At 41.8% G+C, this 23720-nt stretch overlaps 2 protein-coding genes across 4 annotated transcripts in view; both read right to left on the minus strand.

Moving 5' to 3' along the window:
* Positions 1 to 2211, minus strand: part of myo3b (myosin IIIB) — a 54348-nt gene extending 52137 nt beyond the window's left edge. Inside the window, exon 1 of the mRNA XM_076107829.1 lies at positions 1391 to 2211. Within this exon, the coding sequence (XP_075963944.1) occupies positions 1391 to 1681 (291 nt within the window). The 5' untranslated portion in view covers positions 1682 to 2211. The remainder of the gene's footprint in view (positions 1 to 1390) is intronic.
* A 5476-nt stretch (positions 2212 to 7687) lies between these two features.
* The window catches only part of ubr3 (ubiquitin protein ligase E3 component n-recognin 3), a 30916-nt gene continuing 14883 nt past the window's right edge, over positions 7688 to 23720 (minus strand). For 2 of the 3 annotated variants that reach the window (XM_076107863.1, XM_076107872.1), the window contains 14 exons: positions 22710 to 22843; positions 21940 to 22050; positions 21469 to 21669; positions 20832 to 20968; positions 18556 to 18641; positions 16260 to 16365; positions 14523 to 14623; positions 13375 to 13499; positions 11888 to 11995; positions 11521 to 11646; positions 11175 to 11354; positions 10257 to 10466; positions 9971 to 10110; positions 7688 to 9663 (listed from right to left, as the gene is read on the minus strand). In XM_076107863.1, the coding sequence (XP_075963978.1) occupies positions 9546 to 9663; positions 9971 to 10110; positions 10257 to 10466; positions 11175 to 11354; positions 11521 to 11646; positions 11888 to 11995; positions 13375 to 13499; positions 14523 to 14623; positions 16260 to 16365; positions 18556 to 18641; positions 20832 to 20968; positions 21469 to 21669; positions 21940 to 22050; positions 22710 to 22843 (1883 nt within the window). In that variant the 3' untranslated portion in view covers positions 7688 to 9545. Of the gene's footprint in view, positions 9664 to 9970; positions 10111 to 10256; positions 10467 to 11174; positions 11355 to 11520; positions 11647 to 11887; positions 11996 to 13374; positions 13500 to 14522; positions 14624 to 15407; positions 15546 to 16259; positions 16366 to 18555; positions 18642 to 20831; positions 20969 to 21468; positions 21670 to 21939; positions 22051 to 22709; positions 22844 to 23720 lie in introns of those variants that run through there. The other variant, XR_012959025.1, reaches the window with a different exon arrangement.

A 23720-nucleotide genomic window follows, 5' to 3' on the forward strand; every position in this document is an offset into this window, starting at 1 on the left:
TGGTGAGGGTGTGTTAAACTTAACATGACAGGAAATAAATGAAAAGGGGAGACGTTGATGTATATCACTGGAGCAAGTACAAGTACAACTGCATCAAGATGGAGAGGAGGAGAAAGTACTGGCAACTTACTCTGTTTGTATGGCTCGCATGCTGAGACAAGTCACATAGTTATAAAGAAAGACACAATGGTTTTAGTCTTTGCTTTTTTTTTTTCTTCTGTCACAACATTATGAGTTCTTGCAGTCATTAAAAACTGTCAAAGTGATGGTTTTGGGGTACTCAAACTAACACTTAGGATGGGGAGGCAGAGTCAGATTAGTGTGTGAATTATCTAGTTGAGCCAGCGAAACAATACACACGCAGTCTTACAACTGTCCATCAAGTTTCCCATTAACATGAATTATCAGTTTCATTGTCATATATTTATTTTACTTTAATACAAGACTTATTTATTCAGCACAGGTCAGCTGAGCATACATGCTGAGTCATAAAGACAACATCATATTAGGCAATATACAAGGTAAATGCTCAGTTGTATCAGTTACAGGTAAGTAAATGAGAATAGTCACAGACGTTACGGAGAGTTATTAAGTGTGTTTGAGGTTACTTTGCACTAATCAAAAATCGTTCCCAAAATCTTGTGTCCTTATTGCCTTAAAATTGAGAGATAACCAGTGGCAGATGTTGCTAACTCTACACGTGCAGTCATGTCACATGCAGCTGGAAACTTATTATGCAGCTAAATGAGGTAGATACAACATGTAGGCACAAGTATGACAATAATGCACCTTCAATTTAATCAGTGGTTCCCAACCCTTTGGGTCAGGACCCTATACAAGACAAATACAATTGTTCACAAGACAATTAACAAGATAGTAAAGCAGAAAACAAGACTAAGACTGATTTGGTCTGGACCAAAGTAGTGGACGGGCTGATCTAAAGATGGATGGATAAAAAACTATTGCTATGAAAAATTGTATTCATTTTTTTTCCAGACATTCCAGTTCCAAATCCAGTTTGGTTGGTCTCAAAAAATCATTTTCAATTGTTTTGGTCTTAACCCATAACCCGTGATGATGGGCGGCAACTAGTCAATTCAAAGGGCTACAAGTCAAGAAGGTTGGAAACCACTGCATTAAATGAGTTTCTGGATACTCTGGTGGATTTTACTACTTTAGATTAATACACTATATATAATGAAGCCCTAGCTGGTTCTGCAGCATCCAGAGTCCGCTTTAGGGTTAATTGAAACAGCTTTAGATGTCTGCAATGTGACGGTTATTATGTTGTCAAAGTGTAACTCAACTGCAGGAAATGGAAAAAAGACAACATTCAGTAGCCACAGTGGGTTTGAATTCTGCAAAAGGTTCCACTGTAATAGGGACTTACATTGACCGGGTCCAGGACTTTCACTGCTGCCTGACTCCCATCCGTCTTGTTGGTCACTCTGTAGACTTTCCCATATGTTCCTTTACCAATGGTCTCCACTATATCCCAGGTACTTGATGGATCACCCAGGTTCTCCATGCCAATCGTGCTGTACTTATAAGGATACAGTCCATACAGTGACCTCCTAGAGGATAAACACAACCCCAGAAAAAAAACAAAAAACGTTACAAAATATAGAATATTTAACATATCAAGCCAAAACGAAATTTTGAAATTACTCTGTAGTGACATGGAAACGTATAGTAATAGAAATTCCAGTTAACATCACAGAAGAGCAGTTAATTCAAATAAAATACACAGAACTTGTAGAGCTGTGTATGTATAGAACAGAGCAGTACATTTATTCCCGAGGGCCTACTCATTCAGCTCAGTGAAACGACTATATTCGCCGAGGGAGCCACTTAACAGGTTTAAAGCAGGAGAAAACCAAGCAAAAACAAAGCAGACAGCTGCAGGGGGAGAGGACTGTACTCTACTTACATGGCAAATGTTATTTTCTTCTGACTCATCGGGGCTGAGCAAAATTACAACTAAAGAGTCTCTTGTGATCATACTGTAACAGCACCAATAGCAACAGCAATCGCTTCCTGAAGAGGACGGGCAACAAGTGTCATTTCACAGACACACTGAATTAGCCGTCTCCACGGGACCTCGTCACTGCGCACTAAGAAGTGCAATCTCCTCGAGATCAATTGGATTGGACAGAGATTAACTTGACAAGTGTTGTGCTGAACGAGCGGTGAACAGACACGGCACTGTTTTGTGAGATGATCATTATGTAAAGCGTTTTATAAAGGTGATTTACATTCTATAAAGGTTATAAGGGCTAATGATCAACAGCGATGCAAAAGAGCAACGCGAATCATCCTTTAAGTTAAGTCTACGCGGGATGTTTCTGTGACCAATGCAACAGGAAAAGACCGACGGTGCAAAGCATTAAGTGTCAAAACAGCTTAACCGGAATGACATGATGGATTAGGAACTGATGTTGCCATGTTGGAGAACATGCATCCTATTTTTTTTTCAAAATGACACGTATTCCACATTAGTATGATGGAGAAGAACGTTCGTGGACGATCTCGCAACTGCGCCACTTGTCATAAACGCGCTACGCATCACGGTGCGACCCTGAGGGGAAGTCCAGATCAGAAGATTGATGTGAAAAAACAAACAAAAAAAACGTGAATGATGTTTAACCCTCAGGAGCTGTGGCAACTCACACGTGAGGACTGATTTATGAATTGTTGTGCATGCAGGTTGAGCAACGGCATCCGGGTAGATATGAGATGGATATGCGGCTATTCTGTGGGGACGTTCAAACACGCAGCACTGATATCCTTCACCGTTGTCCTTCAGGGAGACACATGCGATAGCAGCACGAGCCAAAGTATCTTTTGTAATTGCGCGGTTTTTTTTACAACACATAGATAAATAATAATTACACCACAGAGCAAATGCTGAATCACTTTGCAACAAGTCTGGTTTCATCTTCAGTCTAATAATCCATCATTGATGTATTGAAGTTAATCGGCCATCTTAAACTGTCTGTGAATAATGCATCACGGCTGCCTTATTAATCAACACGAGCCAAAACTGTTTACTTGCCGTTTATAACTGTCGTCCTGTTGTGTAACATGTGTCTAACCTGTTCTGCATCTACACAACGCCGTGAACGCATCACCAGTCACCTGTTGGCAAGAGACCGTCACCAACCTTTGAAACAGACGGCTCATGTTCCTCCACAGCAGCTTTTTGTCATAGACACTTAAAAACGTAAATTTAAGCCTCAGATGTGCCGCTGCAGATCACATGAGAATGATTATTGTTTTAGTCAATTAGAGGCTAATGTCGAATAATACACATCTTGTTCTGCAAGAGCTTTCAAACAAGCAAAGCTGTTAAAAACCAAACACAACAACAACAACAGCTAGACTTTAACAGCAGATTGTGCACCAGTCAAGCATAACTTTACACAGCACAAATAATCTCACCTACTGCTTGAACAACAATAAAAAAAAGACATTTAATTCATAGTCTGCAACCCCCCCCCCCCCCCCCCCCCCCCCAAAAAATATTCAATTAAATAGTCAAAGATCAATAAAGCTCAGATCACCGAGCCAGGAGTCACACATACCTGCTTCTGTGAAAGTGTTTGTCTCTCCCTCACACCAAAACGCTCGTGTAATTCATGCTAATCTATGGGGGTTAATAATTCACCAGTAATCTGCAACCTGATCTGCAGCACTGTTAAATATTCAGGTGGCAGATGTATCCACTCATAATGGTGGCTGATATGAAGCCTCTCAGGTTGCACACGGGTTACCAGGAAGCTCATGATAGTTGCTAGGTCACATGACATGTCCGTCTCCCCTTCTGTACATAATGTTATTTACACATCAAGCTTGTTTCCACTTCATATGAAAGCTTTGTCTTAATTGATTGTAAGCCAGTGACAACAATGTAATAAGCAAAGGTGCAAAAGTGCAAAGGATTCCACAAGACAACCTGTCCATGAAGTCAAATATAAATCCAGAACTCCAATATTAACCCGTTGTAGGAGTTTACAATATCATAATAATCGGGCATCCATTATTTCTTCATTCTTTTGTCTAATCCGTAAAGGGGATACTCCTCTAGACCTGGTTATAACCTGTATACATCGTGCAGCCTGTAAAGAAAGGTAGCAAGGAGACATAGCAATGTTTTAAAGGGGTCACGAACAAAAGAATTGAGAGCAAAACAGGCTTCTTCATATTTTCTTGACTTCTGTTTGAGTCTTGACAGAGTTGCTAGCATCAGAGCACTCTTTTTTTATTTTTATGTATTGTTCCCAAATGAATCAGATTTACTCAACATTAGTTCTCATCCACAAAGACGTTTTCTGTCTCGTTGTCAGAAAACAAAGAGAAAACCAAAATGCTGTTCTCTTAAATGGACAGGAGACACATCATTGCAGCTGCAGAACAGGACACCACAGGTCCTCAATGGCAGCGCTCAGGTTACCCTTTGTTTACCATACTGTCAGCGTACCTGAAAAAGGGATATCGTATCTGCTGTTCAAGAGCTTCTCTGTGACACAGTGAAAGGATGAAAAAAATAAAAAAAATCATCATCAAACTACTACTGTGATATGTGTTTGGTTAAGTGTTGCTTTGTGGTGATAGTAAACGCAGACGCTTTTTGTGCATAATAATATGCCCCCCCCCAAACATTTGCATTTACGGCACATCTGCATAATTCTGAGTTTCCGTGATTGTTGGAGGTGATAATAGCTTTAGATGATGTGAACAGCTGCAGCACAGGAGCCGTCTTTGTCACCATGAAACAGTGCAAAGTAAAAGTGACTAATCTCATTTTCTGCTTCCATCAAACTCGCACAATCCTACCCTCTCTGGTGAAGCCTTGCGGGAACTCCACTTGGTAAACCCTTTGGTAAATCTGCAGAGAGAAAATATATAATCCCTTTTAAGGGGATGTGAGGAGGCTTTGCAGTAAACCTCCACTAGCCGCGAGCCAGCCTGAAAGCACTGTGCCCTTTTTCTCACCCTGGACGGCCAAAGCCTCACACCACCACAAACAAAGACTTTTGTTCTTCTGTGGTTTAAGTCACCTAAACTCAGCAGTCCACCTGCATAATTAATAATCTCCAAATGACAACTTTGAATACACAAACCATCAATCTAGTTCACAACAAGCCAACATCACGGTTAAAGTAAACAATCTAAAAACCTAATCCACTGTCAGAAATGAATCTCTGTCAGCTAATTGACAGCTGTAGCAGTGACTGCGACATGATGCACTGCACACAGGGAAATACTGTTTGTGTAAATGCAAAAAAAATGTATATTATTTCTAGAAATGATGTGTATTTTTATCACCAAACTGTGGCATCACTCAAACAAAACTGAGAATTATAACTCCATGTGTCAGTATGTTACGATTGCGTTGGCTCGGTTTTTATATAACAGGGTTTCAAAATGCAAAACTCTCAATCCAAAAAACTTCTTATTCTTTCTTCAAAATACAATATTCTAAAGTAAACACTAAATCAGATGCTCAGTCTCAGAATACCGCCACCTCATATCATATTACTAAGTGTACAGATTCAATAGACTGCCCTTATTTGAACAACATAGCTTCAACTGAAATACATTATAAATGCAATTTCCTTCGTTTGCATTGTATCGAGTGTGTGTTACAGTCGTGTACATTTATGGTTTAACTTTATATGTTTTCCAGCATTTCATCATCACTGTAGCTTTCTGGATTTCAGATGATTAAACCTACAAGTGATTGAAATATGTAATGTTTGATGTCTTGAAAGAGAAGTAACTGTCATGATACAGAACAGAAAAACTAAAATAATACAGTGAAATACAATAACAATCATTTTGCCTTCAGAAACGTAAGGCTTTCTGTAAAGTTTGACTGTAGAATTCAATATCTATATATTGACCAATGCAGCATACTCGAGAGTTTTAAATAGCATCGAAAAACGTATTTTCCAACATCATTTGAGATACAGGCTTTTGGATGAATGGCAGTCCTTCTCTAATTGCTTTTGTCATGATAAGTTGGCATTGATATGCAATGTATTATCATATTTGATACAGATGTTTTCATTTTGTGTGCTACCTGAGATTTTGAGGGCAATATTACTTTAGAAGGATGGCATTTTGTCTTCAGTTTTGCAAATGAAATGATATCCTGTATCGGGAAAAACTGAGCCAAAGCAATTGTTAAATACTGTCATACGTTTGTGACCCTCCAGACCAATGCGTATTTTCTTTCTCATTTCTGGTTTGCAACTATTTGTTGAGGTTTTTAAAAGTTGGATTTGTAAAACAAAGCAGTTCATACTGTTGATGAACACCACTGTATGCATATTTTTGCAAAGTAAAGCCTGTAGGTGAAGTATAGCACCATCATTAAAGTAATCCAGTTGACAGTGTAGGCCAGTGCATGTTCTGCATGATGAGAAAACGACTCCTACCTTGAGTACGCAGCCTCCGTATTTCCATCTCTAAAATCTGCAAGACAGGGGAAAGTGGTTCACACATCAGCGGATTACTGCTCAGTCTTGTATCCATCTTTGTGTATCGGGGGTCAACGCAGCCAACGCTGTAGACAGTTGTACACAAACCTTACTGTTACTGGCTTTAACCAACAAGTCTATACGTGCAGCTTACCGTCCATAGCAACATGTCCGAACTGATTTCCCTGTTTACTGAGCGAGGGGATTTTAATTATTAACAGTATAGACATCTGAGCATGTTGTTCTGCAGCACCGGAAGCTCTGAGCTGACCAATATCAACTTCAATAGTCTATTGATGGTGTGTGTGGGGCGGCAGTGTACCTACCTGAGGAAATGTCCAGTGATGCTCGCAGCAGCAGCACTACCTCCAGCACCAGCATCTCTCTGCAGGAACATTGTCACACATTCTCGGTGGTTCCACCCGGATACAATTCCTCAGCTGGTCAATACTAGATTTTTTGTTTTTCTTTCAGCCTAGTTGGCAGAAAAGAGAGGCTTTGTGCGGCCATTGCTCATTAACCAGAGGGCCTCCCTTGTTTATGAAACTTCGACCCAATTTTCCTCAAAGTGCTCAGTCACGTGGCATTGAAAGGTCTTTCTGGTGCTCTGAAACGGCCAGTTGGATAAACTGTTTATTCAGAAATCCACAGTACAGTCACCTCTGAATCATTTTGATTTCTTCCGAGTTTTATTTTATCTTTCCTGCTGTTTTCTCTGAAAAAGACCAACCCACTTACAACTATCATACACTGAACATAATTCAGTGATCTCAGGAGTGTGTACTGATGCATCTGCTCAGTTGCATTTAAATATCTAGCAGCTTTGGGAAACAAGCTGTATTCTTGTATAAAGTCACATTATACTTTCACAAAGGTCACAGGATTCCTCTGCGGATGTTATAATCTGATGAGCTCCAGTGAACTGAGACCCCTGGTGGACAGTTTGGAGGTGGATGTCTGTATCCAACCAGCCACATTTCCTCACTACAGCGGATTGCGACCAGAGAAAGGTCATTACAGAACGTAATATTTGAGCTTTATGCAGCGAAGATGATGGCAGTGGCATGAAATCCTGTTTTCCCTCTTGTCTGTCTAGTACTCATGTCAGTCAGATTTCACAGAAATTACACCGAAGAAATGATTCTTAACAGTCATGTGTAGATAAAGAAAAATTGGCAACAGAAAACAAAAAGAGACAGAAATCAGTGTGTTTATATTTTATTCACATATGTTACATTTTGCATTAAATGTCCCAAGTCATACTTTCTGGTCAAACTCAGAAAGTTTGAGTCAGCACCTACAGTAATGTACTGTATTCTCTCCTCATTCATACAGGAGAACACACAAGAGCTTTCAGTTACAATTTACACCCATTACTCATTGGCTATTTGGTTGCGGTCATTTACAAAATGGGTACTGCAAAAATAAAGAAGAGAGGAGAAACTCGGTAAACACAAAAGCAGAATGCATGAATTCAAGAGGAAGGTTTTTCAAGCGTTAACTTGTTCCTTAAAGATCCCTCGATGCCGCACAATGTGGCCGAGCATTTAAAAATCAGACGTCATTGATATCAGCAGCGTGCTGTTTATCACTCAAAAAACACTACGTTGCAGGCACAGCTGGATCAATTTCCTCTCTTCAAGAAATAAAAAAAGATAATCAAAAGAAATCAAGTAGCTAACTTAACGAATGGTGGCTTTAAAAAGGACGTCATGCACAGTGTACTCAAATCTGATAATCTTGTTATGTTGGAATGCAACTATGGATGACGCATGAGTAAGGGGATAGTCATCACAATAAACGCTCCGTACTGCAGCTAGGACTCGACAATCAAGAGCATAAAAAGGGAAAAACGTATTTTGTCATCACAGACGGGTGAAGAGTATTGACATTTCTTCTCAAAAGCAACTTGAATGTCACTGAATTTCACAAGAGTTTCTGGAGAAAACTTTTGACAGAAGCCAATAAAACATTTCTGCTGTCGTGGTGTTCAGTTTTGCCAGCGCAGCAGGACACCATATCGGTGCAATGACTTTTTTTCTCTTAAGAATGTATGCTACTTAAATTCTTTTGACTTGTGGCGTGATGACAAGATCATTCATAGACAGGTTTGTAGCTTTAGCTGTGTTAGAGTTTCTTCTTCAGAACCAACCAGGAAGAGAAAGCGCTGCGCGATGGGGCGGGACACCGAGATCTGTAGTGAGCGCAGTGAGGTGACCGCAGACCTCCCTTAAACATTAAAGTGAGTTTGAGTCAACATTCCAAGCCATCTTCCATAAACTCAAAGCACAACCGTAGAAAAAAAAAATAATAATTTTCACAAAAGTTAAAATTACTTACTTGAACAATGAGCAGCAGCATTTATTTAAATATCTAAAAACGTATTTTAAACAGCAAACACAAAAGAAATTCCTGAGGATGGATTGCAACTAGACCCATAAAAAGAGCCTTTGCTTGTTTGCAAAAAAAACTCTCGTGTGTTGATGGGTGGACTTGTCCTGCCTACCCTCGCATGTCTGCAGATAATGAGTGCACATTGCAATAACATCGCTACACTCGTCAGGAGCCCGAAACTCATGCCAGCACAGCAGAGCACATTTCGATAAATAAAAAGGGATATGCATTTAACGTCATCGTAAATGGTGCAAAAAGTAATCAAACTTTGCAGGGACAATCAGCACTTGATTTTTTTTTATTTTTAACCCGAATGAATATGTTCCACACCAATTGAATTTCTGGGCAAAGTTGTGCTTTTCACTTTGATCTTACCGAATTCTGTTTTTCCCTGTTGAAAACCACACAAAAAGAAAAAAAATCACTTAAACACACACACACACACACACACACACACGTGTTAATCTTTAGGTATGATTGTACACCAAACTTCACATAAACCAAGGCTGTGACAGCAATACCCTCACTGGGATGTTTGTGTTTATCACTTTAAGAGTCCTCGAATATCTTGATCGAGGCAGACACATAAGCCAGAGAAAAAAAAAAAAAAAAAAAAAAAAAACTTCTCCGTCACGGGTTGCTGTTTTCAGTGGACTTTGGAAGATCTTAGAGTCCATTATAGTGAGGCCCCCAACGCTTATTGATGTGATCGAAGGTGTGTGAACCCCACTGCTGCTCCAACACTCGATACCTCTCCTCACATAAGAAGAGAGGCTTGCCACGGCTGGAGAAAAGCCAGAGGGGGGGAAACAAGTGTGAGAACTGGGTTATATTTGCAGCAACACATATTTAAAAAAAGAAATGTGCCCCAATTTCAGACTAGATCCTAATTCGAAGAAGATTTTGAGAAAACTGTGTGTTTGTACTTCACTGTTCTGTTTGTAATCATGATGTTATAATAAATATTGTCCCACAATGCAATGCACAAAGAACGGTACAGAATTATGAAAACGGTCTACCTGTATGAAGTGAACTGCATAACACTGTGTGTGTGTGTGTGTGTGTGTGTGTGTGAGAGAGATGAGCCGTACCGTAAATCGCGGTCCTCCTCTCCGTGGGCATCAAGGTAAACAGAACCCCACAGGCAGAAACGATGTCCACGGATGATGATGATGACTGAGGCATTAATCAGTAGAAAGATGCCTGTAGCTGCGCCACAATGTTGGGAGTGCTGTCAGAAGAAATTATTAAAAACCATCACGACACTGTCTAACAGATATGTAAATTAATTTTGCAATGAGGTATAACATTTAGGAATTTGTTAAACCTGTAAATTAGGTTGTGTTGGCCGTGATTTTGAAGCACCGAGGAACTTACCAACACACATTCACAGATACCCTGCTGTTTGCAGCACACGCCTTTGAGACAGACGAAGGCGCCACAAACGAGGCAGAGGGCGGGGTCTTTTGGCACCTTCTTGCAGGCGGTGCAGGCCTTCCTGTGATAGTACTGGAAGATGATATTGTAGTTGTCGGGCAGCTGGAGAAGGCGGGGGGCTGTCCACTGAGGTTCCTGGACAAGCAATGTCTTCAGAGGAGAAGAAATACAGAAGTACGTCAAATATACTGAAATCAGGCCAGAAATATACTGCGCACTGCAGTCAATACATTTTATCGTCAAACCCCAAACTCTCAAATAAAGATACCGGCTGCTCACAAGAGAGACATCCTCTAAAGCATTTTCTTGCCGTCAGCCCGAATAAAAATTTATTTACCAACTTTTTATGACGTCCTTCGGCTCTAAGATGTAATAATAAATAACATCCTTTGTTAAGTATTGGCAACCTTAATTGACATGCAAGACACTCTACATTTTCACAAAATGATGAACAACAAGGATACTGAAATACTGGCGGACGAGGGGAATAAGACACATGGCTAGTTATGCCAGTCGTTCTCCTCAGAGACTCTTAACAGCCATGGACCTTATCAACCAAGGTTGAAACTCATTTCAAAGTGTCAATAGCACTTGAGGCACATGAATCGTTCACAGGGCATCAAGTTCTAAATACATGGTTTGAATAGTTAATTGCATAGAGAGAGTATTCACACTTTCTTTGAAAACTCCAAGAGCTCAAATTCTCATTCGACTACATGCTGAGATTTTCTGAATTCAAACCCACACAGCACAATGAAATCCACTGGGAACTGGCGTTAGTTTGTTAAAAGGGCAGAACTACAGTATACATATATATATATAAATATATATTCTCTGGTCTGAAATTCACACACATACCAATGACTGCTCTGCCTGCATCCGAGTGAGCCCTGTGACCTCAGTGCACCACTGTGTCACCAAGCCAAAGGCGCTGACCGCCCAATTCAGACACCAGGCACTGTGCACGATGTTGGAAGGCTGAGGGGCCGAGGGTAAGAGCTCCAAACACACAGCCAAGGACACGAACTCCTCCTCCTCCTGAGGACACAAACACAAAAAGAAAGCAGCTGGTGAGGTCACACTCTCTTTGCTTTCACCCACACCTTTGAATCATGATGAGTAGAACTATTGACCGTTCTTGCTGCAAGGATACAACGGTAGGGTAAGCTTCAGCAGGTTGCATGATTTGTATTGTAAAACATACCGGGCAGCCAGTTAGGTTGTCTCCGTAGAGGTGATGCTGCAGGAGGCACGAGAGCCGCAAGAAGGGCAGACAGAACTGCTGAAGGCTGAACTCGATAGACTGTGGAGACCACACACTGGAGCTCAGCTGGGGAGGGAAATAACAGCAGCACTTGATCAATAACCAGCCAACAGCCTGCTGATAACACCGTGATATATATCTCCCCTGGAGATTAGTGGAGACATTAGACCCCCGTTTGTCATGGTAATGGCCATTTCATTGTTTCAAAGAAAATGAAAAAGAGCAAAGACAAGAATGAGGGGATAGGGAGCACCACCTTGAAGGCAGTTACGTTCTGAAGCACGTAACAGTCATTTTAGTGCCTCACCATTGACGTCTCTTCAGTTTTCACCTTGTAGACACTCTTGTCCTCAGAGAGCTCACCGATAACGTGACTGAGCAGCGCTTCGAACGTCGTCTCGGCATTTGCGACGTTCTGTGGCAGAAAATAAAAGCATTGACGATATGAAATCAAACATTTAAAAAGATTTACACTTCAATATATGCATTTCGGGTTTGATCTTAAATCGAGGGGAGAACGTTAAACCAAAGTATTTTGTTGCAGTCGCTCCCAACGCTTATCTATGTCAGAAAGAAAGCCTTCCGTCTGCAGGAGGAGGAGGATGGAAGAACTCTGGTTCACCTGCAGAATGAGGTATTAACGTGGACTCAAACTGATGAAGCCATGACAAATATCAGCGGTCTAAATTAGCCCTTCATAAGGCATACGCCACTCATTCATTGAGTCGCCCCTTTGAATGATGTCACAGATGGATGGATACCTGCTGTTTCTTGCAGACAACATTTATCAAAGCCTGCAGGGATTCCAAAAAATGAATAATACAAGCGCATGACCCTTAACCAAGGACAAAAACACACAGAAGAAATAAAATGGGCATAGACTTATCAATCTATTGTTAGTTTTTAAGTAGAAGAATGTCACATATCACAATATATATTGGAAATCAGAATGCGTCACTTGTATAATGACTTATGCAGAATAAGCAGAGGACAATCATTCTGTCCTCACAATATAATATCTGATAAGTGGCGGAGACATTACCGAATGTGTGTTCTGATAACAATAAAGCGGTTTTGGCGAGTATGTTATATGGAGGAAAGGCTGCGTGCATTTATCAGGCTGGAGGTGGTAGAATATAAAACAGCGGTCTTATCTCGTCTGCTGTACTTTGTCATAGATTTATAGGCGAGGAATTTCAAGTCGATGGATTTCCTCCCTCCAGGCTCTGACCTTTGTTCAGACCGCATCTTCTTTAACTACTTCCAATTTAATTACAACGGCGTTCCACCAAATATGGATGCCGTCCTCATTGTGGATTTGAAATCCATCTTAATGGCAGCTTGTGAATGCCGGGACTACTGTTGATGACAATGCAGTCGGAAGATACGAATCCAAACCTCCATTATGGATGGAAACACCCTAAAGAGGGTTCCAGCCATTTGTCTTTTGACATTCAAGTCAGCTACTCACTAACACAGATTTAATAGACTGAAGACGGATAGCCAATTAATGCAACGCTCTCCAGCAATCGCACTTTTCAAGATAATGAGGATCGACAGTGGAACTCACGTAAATTAAACCGAAAGGGGCTCGATTCATCTCAATACTAAGTCATACGCAAGGATTTACCGTTATAGATACAAGTAGACTTTTAACACCCTTTGAAAATGTTGACCAGCAGGGTTGAAACTGCCTTCTTATAAGAACATTTTCTTTTTACTGGAGTAATAAGGGGAATACGTTTTCGCACCAGCATGTCATTATGAATGAGGCTCACGTGAGCTCACGTTTACCTTCTTGAGTGCTCCAGATGTGCTCCAGGCCTGCCGTTCTTCCGGGCTGAACTTGGTTGAGAGTGCAGCCAGAGCCTGGGTGAACTGCAGGTTGTACAGCATCTTCACCACACAGGTGAAGTGCTCTACACAGGGAGAGAAGGTGGCACTGATTATACAGACCAAGACACGTGGAACCAAACACAGAAGTGGAGAAGCACAATTTACACAGATGATTTAATGGATTGTGGATTAACGCAAAACATTACTTCAATGTGTGAATTTTAAAAGCATGAAAAAAAAAAAAAAAAAAAAAAAAAAAGAAGGCTGGCAGCTATTCACAGGGTCTTTGTATTTCACAGTCTTGCATAGAGAGCCTCACTGAACAGTGGATAAGTGCAGGATAATTAGCAGAGCGTTTCAGGTGGAAAATGTAGGCTGAAGGATATTTAAGTTTGGCTTAAAAGTACACAAAGAGCCATTTGTTGTCTTCTACAGCAAAGAGCTACTGACAGCTCCACTGTTCTGCTCACGACAACTCTAAGTACACACAATTAAAAAGGTGGAACTAAGAAAAGGAGGCCATCCCTTCGTAGCAATTAAGTGCAAAGGACCTCAACCGCTCTATTTCTCAAAAAATAAAAAAAGAGAGAGAGCCTGTAACAATGATATGCTACGTGCTGTGAAACACCACAAACAAACAATCCTTTGTTTCAACCCAAAGCTACACTTTCCATTTAAGTCACTTTTACCAATTATTCCAAATCCAAATCGTCCTCGCTCCATCGGTCAAACTATTTCAGTCATCAATGAAATGATCTGTCCTGCTGCGACACTTCTCTCGTTTAAAGAGACCTCAGTGCGTTTGGAGCAGGTCTTTCGGGGTGGCCCTCCGCCTTTTCTAGTGAAGTACCAACATGGAGGAGATGAGGCGACAAGCCATAGATGAAGGGCACACGAAGGAGGTGCAGCCCTCCCATCACCAGGGTCACGTCTCTCTGATCCTCACGGCCAAATAACGGCAACAGGAGCACAGATAAGAGACGTGAAATGCTTCTTTCCAGCACTCAGCGCTGATTACTACAGATAATGGGGCTGCCCTTGTGGAGCAGCCGCCGAGACGCTCCCTGCTCTCTCGTAGCGTCGTGATGCAGACATAGCAAGCGTACCTTTCCGCAGAGGCTGTGGCATTGTTAGCACAAAGATAATCAGGAGGGACGGGATGTCCCGAAACAGCATGGGGACCTCGGGCCTCTCGTCTTCAAAGCCACTGCAAAACAATACAAAAGAGCTTTCAATCAGTCAAATGGCTATTGTGATGGGGACAGAAACAAGAAATACACGCATTTATTCATAAATAAAACCAATAAGGCCACACAAATTGTGAAATACAAGTTCTCTCTTTATTACACATTGTAAATATGGTTAGTATTGGCTGTGCTACTTTTCACACAAGCCCCTTTCAGACATGCACCTCGTTACGTTAATGTGATAATATAACATGTCGGTTGACTCCGTCTCTCTCTCTCAAACATCGTGTGAGCATCGTCTCTTTCTGTGAATGTCCCATTGTGTGATCAAAGAAACGTTCATGTCTGAATCCTAAAAAGCCATCACTTTAAATTCCTGATGAAGGCGGCGATGTATTGCTCGTCTGAAAAGGACTTTTAAAAAAGGTATGCGAGCAAAGGTCTTGGCATTTTAAATTTGCTTAAATGCATTGTATGAAAACGCCCGTTCCTTGCATTCCCCAAACAACTTCCTTAATGCAGCCCTGGTTACATGTTCGCATTGTGTGCCCTCTCCATTTAAATTGTTCTGTTGACAATTTAGTGAGGCTCCAATCTCCACTCTACTCTACTCTAGAAAGGCCTCGGGGGGCTTTGAATGAGAGGAACTGCAGTAAAAGAATAATACTCTTCCATTACCAAAGCACTCACCAGTTAATTCCACTGTGCATTGGAGGAAAGCCTGAGAGGACAGCGTGTTCAACCCTGCTAACACCACCGCACACAAACTATATTTGCACACTGTAAGAAAACCTTGATACATACCTCGTTGGTTTATCCAACAGAAATAAGGCTGGAGCAATGTTTGGATCCATATAGGAACATTTCTCTTTGTCCTATTTAACTAGGCGAGATCCGGTCGACTGCCTCAGGGTGTCAGTGACAGCGCTGCCTCCTGAAACCCTATCAGAGTATTTTTAAACAGCAAATGGCTCCTCTGAGCATCCTGTATGGCTGTGAGCACTTCAATAGTAACAGAAGCTGTCTTACAACACTAACAGGGAGGAAAGGTTGCTCAAGCTCATCTTGTATTGTTAAGTGCTGGTAGGAGATGGTTTCTTTTCTCACACCATCAATCCTGACAACCCAACACATTTGTGCAAGAAACATGTGCCGACATACAGCAGGGATTCAAGACAGAAAAAGAAGAAGCGTGCGAGGTAGAAACCGTGTCTTTTGTGTTTTGTTAAATACGGGTTTCCGTCGATGCTACGGTGGACAGCTGGGAGCCGAGATGCCGTGCTGGTATGGTGGCGGTGGTGTTGTGCTGCGGTTGTTCTCAGTACAGTGCATTTGACGGGGTCGTTTGGCTCTCTGCGGAGATGCCCGGTAATTTGCCAGATGCAGCAATTATTGGTATCTATGGAAACCACAAATGGTCCCTTTGCTGTTTTTAGCTCCTCTTTGTGTGGAGGAAAGGGCTGTTTGGGGGGGGGGGGGGGGCAGGACGAAATGGTGGCGTTTAGAGAGCGGACAAAGTGCCTCTTTGATTGCATGTTTATGTGAGGAAGGAAAGTGTGAGGGGACATTAGAGACTGGGGAGAGGGTATGACAAACGCATGAACAGATCTATAGATCTTCTGTTAGCAGAGGTTCTTTATAGAGGAAGTCACTCACTCTGCCTCTCGGGCTTGTAAAACCTGAGTCAGCTTAGTCCAGGGGTTGTAGGCTGAATCGATGCTGTACAGACGCATGTGCATGGCCAGCACATGGAACAGCTGATCTGCAAAAAAAAGAAGGAAAAAAACACCAAAACATATCATTGTTCACGTTCCTGACAAGGTCTGACAGGAACAAACCCAGAACGTGTCTGTTTATCTCAGTGTCCATTGTCACGCTCCACCAGCAACCAGCGCTGATCAAATGATGGAAGCAGCTGACGTGAACCGACTGCAGGCTAATGGTTTGGCTCAGATAGAAACCAGGTCAGGCCAGATGGATACATGGTAGCGCTCGATAGCCTTGAGCAACTCTTTGGTCAGGTCACACCTGTTCATTGTGAAACTAATGGAACATGAGGAGAGACCCCCTGCGCACACACACAATCTCTTGTGTAAACACTAGCTTTTAACAGCAGGACATTTCACAGCCTCCATTGTCTTTGTCCAGAGCAAACCTGTTACAAGTACCAAGATCTATGACATCACAGCAAACATGGGCAGAAGGCAGGAAGTCGTTTTAGATGTTAAGTAATAAAAACAATCCAAAGTGAAAACATGTTCTTGTCTTTCTTATTAAAAAATGAACCAATGTATTCTTATTATGAACTGAATCCAAGTCCTCTAAAAGACAGAAATAAAAGAGCATAAGAGCGATAGATATAAATCCCATATGAACCGGCTCCACTAAACCAACTCCTTTTCAATAAGCAACACTAATCCTATTTGATTTTGTTTTACAGGGAATTAGGATGCTGTAATGCAGCGAAGTGCTTCAAATAATCAGCTCTGCAATTTGACTTTTGTGAGCGGTCGATACCTGGAGCAACACTGCCCTCCACAGGCAAACAAAGACACGACACGAGGAACGCAAACGTGTCCTTTGTTGCATCCCATTTGTCCTCCTCACTACGGCTCGGTTTGTTTGCCAAGCCAATTAAAATAGCCTGTTTTATGCTATAAATAGATTCCCATTGCCAGCATAGATGAGTTTGCAATGATAAAACTGCATTCAGGTGTTTGTTCACTTTCTCTGGCAGGTATTTGACGACTGCATGGGTCCTCTCGGGGCATATGATCATACAGTGGTCTACGTGTAACATCTTATCAACCACACAACAACTAAGGGGGTTAAATAATACAAATACAGCTGTCAGCACTCACCAAGTACTGAGACCAACGTGTTCAACATGCCCTTTAACTCCCCACACAGTAGCAGCCACAGACTCCCCGAGATTAATTCAAATGTTTGCAGTTAAGTAAACCAAGGACGTGCCATTTGGAGGCTGACTCTCCAGAGTGGATTTAGCCCATTTCAAGGGAATTGCAGGCAGCTTGCCCCGCGGTCCATCGTATCCTCATCAGTGGAACTGAAACAGTGCCTTCTGGGGAAACAGGCTTAGGAGCCCCATGAGCTCTCAGTTAGCACACGTCTGCCGTTTTCCCTTCAAATCCATTTGCCTAAGAAGAGCGAACCCTAATGTACTGCAACTGAGTAAATTTGGCCGTCAGCATGGCTACGTGGTTAGTGTAGCTCAGAAATGGCAAGCCTCCAATGTGAAATCTCTTTTCAGCCACTCAAGGATGACAGGCCATTTCAGTGCAGCAGCCCCCAAACTCTGGCAGGATAATTAAACAAACACAAAATGGGGTGTAGTTTGTACGACAAACTTATTTCTGACGCGTTCATATCCACAAATATTGAATACGTCGTCAATATAGTACATTTTGGTAGTGGCTGATGTTTGGCACATGCCCTTGTCAACTGTGACACAATCAACTAAAACAGCACTTGACCCATTTGACTGCTTCATTTAGCTGCCAACAGCTCACCTGGGACAGCATCTATCCTTGCCTGCCGTTGCTAATCTACCATTTGTTTGTTTCTTTTTATGGTTCAGCGGTTACACAGAATAAAAAGTTTGAGCTCCAGTCAAGACACGTTATTACGCAGAGGCTCATGGGAAATGATGCAGCCACCCGCGAGAACACGCCACTTTAAATCGTCAACCTAAACATCTGACATAGCACAGCATTAAAATACCATTTTAGCCAAACAGCAGTGAAAACTAACAGAAAAGTTAAAACAGTCAAACATCTGCAGGAATTTAAAAAAAGGGACCAAAAAAAAAGGTATTTCCCTTGAACCAACACATCAGACTTAACACATTGCATATTAGCAAACACATAAGACTCAGAGGAGGGAATGTATTGTGAGATATGAAAGATGAAGAGGTTTAACAGTAGCTACTCACTGAGACACGAGCGTTTGGCGGATGCACTGGCCCCTCCAGAACACAAATTTCCTCCCCGGTGCACAAGTTCCAACTCCAGGTTGGTCCTGAGGAGACAGAGCCATGACTTGTGTTAGGACAACAGTTCCACAAGTGCATACATGTAAAATACACACACACACACACAGACAAACCAACCCTACCATAATTGTCACGTATACCTCTAAAAAAAAGTATACTTTAGCTTAAAGTGATCATTTGCCAATCACTAACCCCATGTCAAAAAGATTTCCACATGTTTGCACAGTTCATGTCGTACAGTTGCTGATCAGTAAAGGTGGGGTTCAAACACTAGCCCGCCCAGGGAGAGTTTAGAACCCACGTTCACCCCAGACAGCCATTAAAGCAGAGTGTGTGCACGTGCGTGAGTGAGTGAGTGAGTGAGAGAGAGAGAGAGAGAGAGAGAGAGAGAGTAGATGGAGGTATTGCTATAAATGGCTGAGTGTCATCATATTCAGCGTTTGGTTACGTAGCCTGACATTTTTACCAGTTTGATAAGGAAGATGAAAGACGCTGCCTAGTCGAGCCATTTGCTGCGCCTGTTTTGAAGCAGCAATTCCGTATCAAGTAAATGACAGCTTTCCCCAGACTGATTTTACACAAGCTGAACCATTAGCATAAAAGCTGTTCCAACCACAGTTCATGCATAATCCCCAATGTGCATTTCCCATGCATATCCTAACACATTTCACTCCTGAATCTTAATTCCCCAACACCAAAACAGTGAAAAAATAAACTAAAAGCTCTCACAAAGTACATAGATGGAGGAAGCCGATAGGTATTATTAAAATAAGACTGATCTGGGCCTGTTTTCATCTCGCCAACGGCCATTTTTTTCTATGGGCCAGGGAGGCGGGGGCAAATCCTCGGGTTTCCTGGGAGAAAAAAAAGCAATTTCACATAGATAATGCAGCCACGGTGAAGCTCCATCTGGCTTTTGCTGATAAGAGTGCCCCTGTGACAAAGGAATTTTCCACTCCTCAGGCAATTTGCGCTGTTCATTGAACTTCAGAGCGCCAACAGGCTCCCAGACACACTTAGGGGATCTTTCTGTTCAGGGCGGAGGGCTGAGGGAACCACAGCGTTGGGTGGGCAAAAAGGTCTTGATGGTTGTGCTCCTGGAAGGGCAGAGTTTTTGGAATGGGAGGGGTGAGAAGTGAGAGACCCCGAGGTGAACTGAAGGCCAGTCAATTCTCTGATCTGAGACTAGCTTGTTGAGAAGATACATATACCTGAGAAAGGACTGTAATTGGTTTTCAAGATCATGTTTCTGGCCTTTTACAGTATGTGTCTTAGGCTCACCCCAAGACGCTCCACAAAAATGTAATATAAAAGAGCTGTGTGAAGGACCACTTAAAAGATCAGCTGTTTATAATAACTAAATCCATACTCAAGTCAGGCCTAATGAGTGAAGATAGAGCAAGAGTCAATACCATTTTACTGCGGCCTGTAACGACAGAGCGGCTAATGCTACTTCAGACGGGTGCCGTTCTTGCAACACTTCCAGGACCGACGCAGCGGTAGTATGAAGAAAAGACGACACCTTCACAGACCACCGGACGAGTTTGAAATGCAAAGCGATCAATATATTTAGTGCGAGTGCTGGGCGACAACTGCCGTATTGAATTTCAGTTCAATGTCAAGGCACCTCTCTGGATTAATATGCTAACAAAGCAAGAATGTGACGATGAGAGAGGAGCCTACTGTCTTCTCGCTCGGCCGATCATTGTTATTCAAGCCGAGGAAGTGGCATTAAAGAGAGAAGCCGAGGAGCAGACATTCGGCCCGCTGGTCTCGACAGTCAGATGTGTGTGAAACTGTGTGAGGTGGTGCACAAAGAGGAAGACTCGCTAAGAGACAACCCAATATGACCACGTCCGGGTGTTCTTTGATAAACTTCAGGTGCGTGGAATTAATCAGTCTCTATGTAACTGGATTTTATGAAATACATAACCTCACTTGAGTGATTACATGCACATCATCACCTCCAAGAATAAGAAGTTGTGAATTACATTTAGTGTAAAATCTACATAATCCTTGTTAAGAAGGGTACCGAGATATACATTTACGTATTTGTTATATTGTTTCATATCTTGACTTTTTCCACCGTCTTTATTGTTATGCACCAAAACACAAAGACACATTCTGAGTATGTGCACACCTACTTGGCAATAAAACTGTTTCTGATCCTTCCATGAGCTGAGTCCCATGTACACTCAGTGAAACTCTGTCCTCACCTTGCCACAGAGTACATGAAGAGGAAATCATTGTCGGGGGAGCCGGGGTTCTTGCCGTAGTCCATGTACTTCTTCTGGGTGGTGTTCTTGATGTCTTTGATAACCAGCTCCATCTCTTTACTCAAGTTGGATTCTGTCTAAAATACAGAAAAATGAAAATAAAGTCAAAAACATTTCTTGAATACATTGAAACATTTGTACTTACTGGCACAAGAAAATGCATTATGTAGGAGACAGACACTGAATTAGAGCTACGTCCACAACCTTCTTGTAGTGTCAAACTGAGTGTTATCAAACATATCCAATAGCAGGGAACGAGTCACACTTTATCCTTCCTTCCTTCCTTCCTTCCTTTCCTTGTTCTTTATCCCCTCCATAGGCAGTTTAGGATATTCAATAAAATTAGCTTATAGCATCAACATGTAATAACTTTCTGCCTCACAAAAGACACTGCACACAGTAGCATTCAATCATGTATAGAACAGTCCTGTTTCCATCTGCATCAAAAGTCAACACACCCGACAATTTGAAATAGGCAGATTGTTTCTCGTAATCACAATCACAGTCGTATGTTGCCACTTCTTGGTAATGAGTGGACAGTACAGTTAAAATACGGGGTACTTATTGTAAAACTTACCGTGAAAGGCCCAAGTTTCTCCTGAAGATCTTGCACCTCCTTGACAAGCACAAACGTCTTCTTGTTTGTGGGCGTGTGCCAGGCACCAGCCTCTGTGCCCCGCCCGGGGCGGCAGGGAAGAACACTGTTGGCAAACTGTCGACACAGCGGGCACGTAAACTCACCCTTGTCAACGGAGAAACCCTGGAGGACCTGGTCATTCTGTAAAAGACACAGGGAAGTTAAATGTGACCGTCGCAATCTAAACTTAAAATTTGAACAGGAAACGCAGGACTGAACAAGGTATTCAATTTTTGATCATAACAAACAGATGAGTAAGAAACCTCCCATATGTAAGTAGCTCTAATCAGTTTGGTATATTCACTTGACTCATGACTTCAATAATTAATCAATTGTCATTGATCAATTTTCTGTCAAACAACTACTGTAATGAGATGACGAATCATTTCATAAGGTCGGGTTCTCTCTCACCCTCAGAGACTCCATGTATGACTTGTGGCAATCGATATGCAGAGTGTGTCCACAGGTCTGAACGTAGACGCCCCCGTCCCAACCTATCGACACAGACTGCAGACAAGAGCTCTGCAGTCACATAAGAAAAATCACGTCAATTAGAGCATGCAAATACGTCTTCAAACATTCAACCTCGTGGACCTTTTGTTTATATTGAGGTGCTGATAAATAAATAGATTTTTTTAAAGTTTGAATTACCTACCTAAGACGAACACTATTGATGAGGTATGTTCACGCGAGCATCCTTTAACGGCCAATTAGACTTTTTATTACATCAAATCCAATTCAACTTGTGTCATCATTTTTTGCTTTGGACTTGTATTGCAAGCTAATCGATACACAATGAGAAACAAATGAAAGCAGCTCGGTCGAAGCAATTTTCAGTGAAACTTTTTAGTGATGACTTTTGAATTAGTTTGCTGCCTACTGGTATATGAATTTGTATTCTACCGTTTGTCACACACAATACTGTCTTTAAAGGGATGTTGCGTGTTAGCTGCCCTATAATGTAACTACCACTAGCATTTAAGAAATGCATTCTATAAAAAAGGACCATCTGACATCCTTCAGTCTCTTAAAGGGACGTCAGCTGATGCACAGCTCAAGAAATCCAGGATGAAAGACTGTTATAAGAGCTGCTTCAGCCGTTATTTAACACACACACACAAATGTACATTCAGCCTATTCCTCTCCGGCATAAAGCTGCCAATATTTTCTGAGACACGTACGTCTTTGAAGAAGCTTTGCATGAGCGTGAGCCGGACATCATGAGCCACTCCGCACGTGTCCGCAGCGTAGATGTGCTCTTCGTCACTAGTCGGTAGCTTCTTAGCCTCTTTGCTTTGGCAGCGGTGTCCGAGCACTGAAAGACAATCACAGATGTCAGTTATGAATTATGATGTGATGATGATAAATCGGTCTAATTTATTCAGTATATGTATTTTAAAAAAAAGGTCAAGGATTGGGATTGTCATTACAAGATGGATTATTTATTTATTGATCATTAAAATTTCAGAAAAATAATAAATTCTTTTCATCCTGCTCACCAACCTAAACATAGTCTTGTGAGATACTTCCGCCTACCAATCATCTAGGGATCACTAAATGTAAAGTTGTTGCTAGAACGGCTGCTAACAAACCTTTGTGTGTTTGTGTGTCCATTAGCACGTTAGCGGAGCAGCTGTAGCAACAAGAGTCTCTGGTACGACCGTGTTTAAAAGCACATGACTTCATCATGTCACCACCCAGATATGAAGGGTTGCCCTAAGGACTTTGGATTGGTTCTGATATGCAGTTTTTTATTTTTTAACTATAGTTGTTTCCACAGTTTTAGCGATGCTACCAGAGAGATTGTCTACAGTCTCTAGTTGAGCGAAGCGTTTAGAGACCGACAGTCAAAGATATTCAATTAACAATAATATAAAACAATCAATCTTCACAAAGCAGCAGCTGTGAAAACTGAAAAGCTGGATCCAGTGAATGTCTGGGATTTCTACATGTTGATAAATAACTTGAAACAATGAATTGATCATTGTTCATTTACCTTCCATCAGTCGACTTATTGTTTCTGCCCTGCGGTATGCTTTACTGTTACCTTTCAGTAGCCTGCCTTTCAGTGTGAACAATAACTGATAAATCGGACACAATCACAATGAAATCTAAATAAATGATGATGTCTGGTCACCAAAAAGGACGATGTAATCGTATGCTGCTACGGACCCACTGTTGGTCACTGGTGG

This window comes from Anarhichas minor, unplaced genomic scaffold (genome assembly GCF_050575085.1).
Source record: "Anarhichas minor isolate MPS153535 unplaced genomic scaffold, ASM5057508v1 ptg000004l, whole genome shotgun sequence".
Taxonomy (NCBI): Eukaryota; Metazoa; Chordata; class Actinopteri; order Perciformes; family Anarhichadidae; genus Anarhichas; species Anarhichas minor.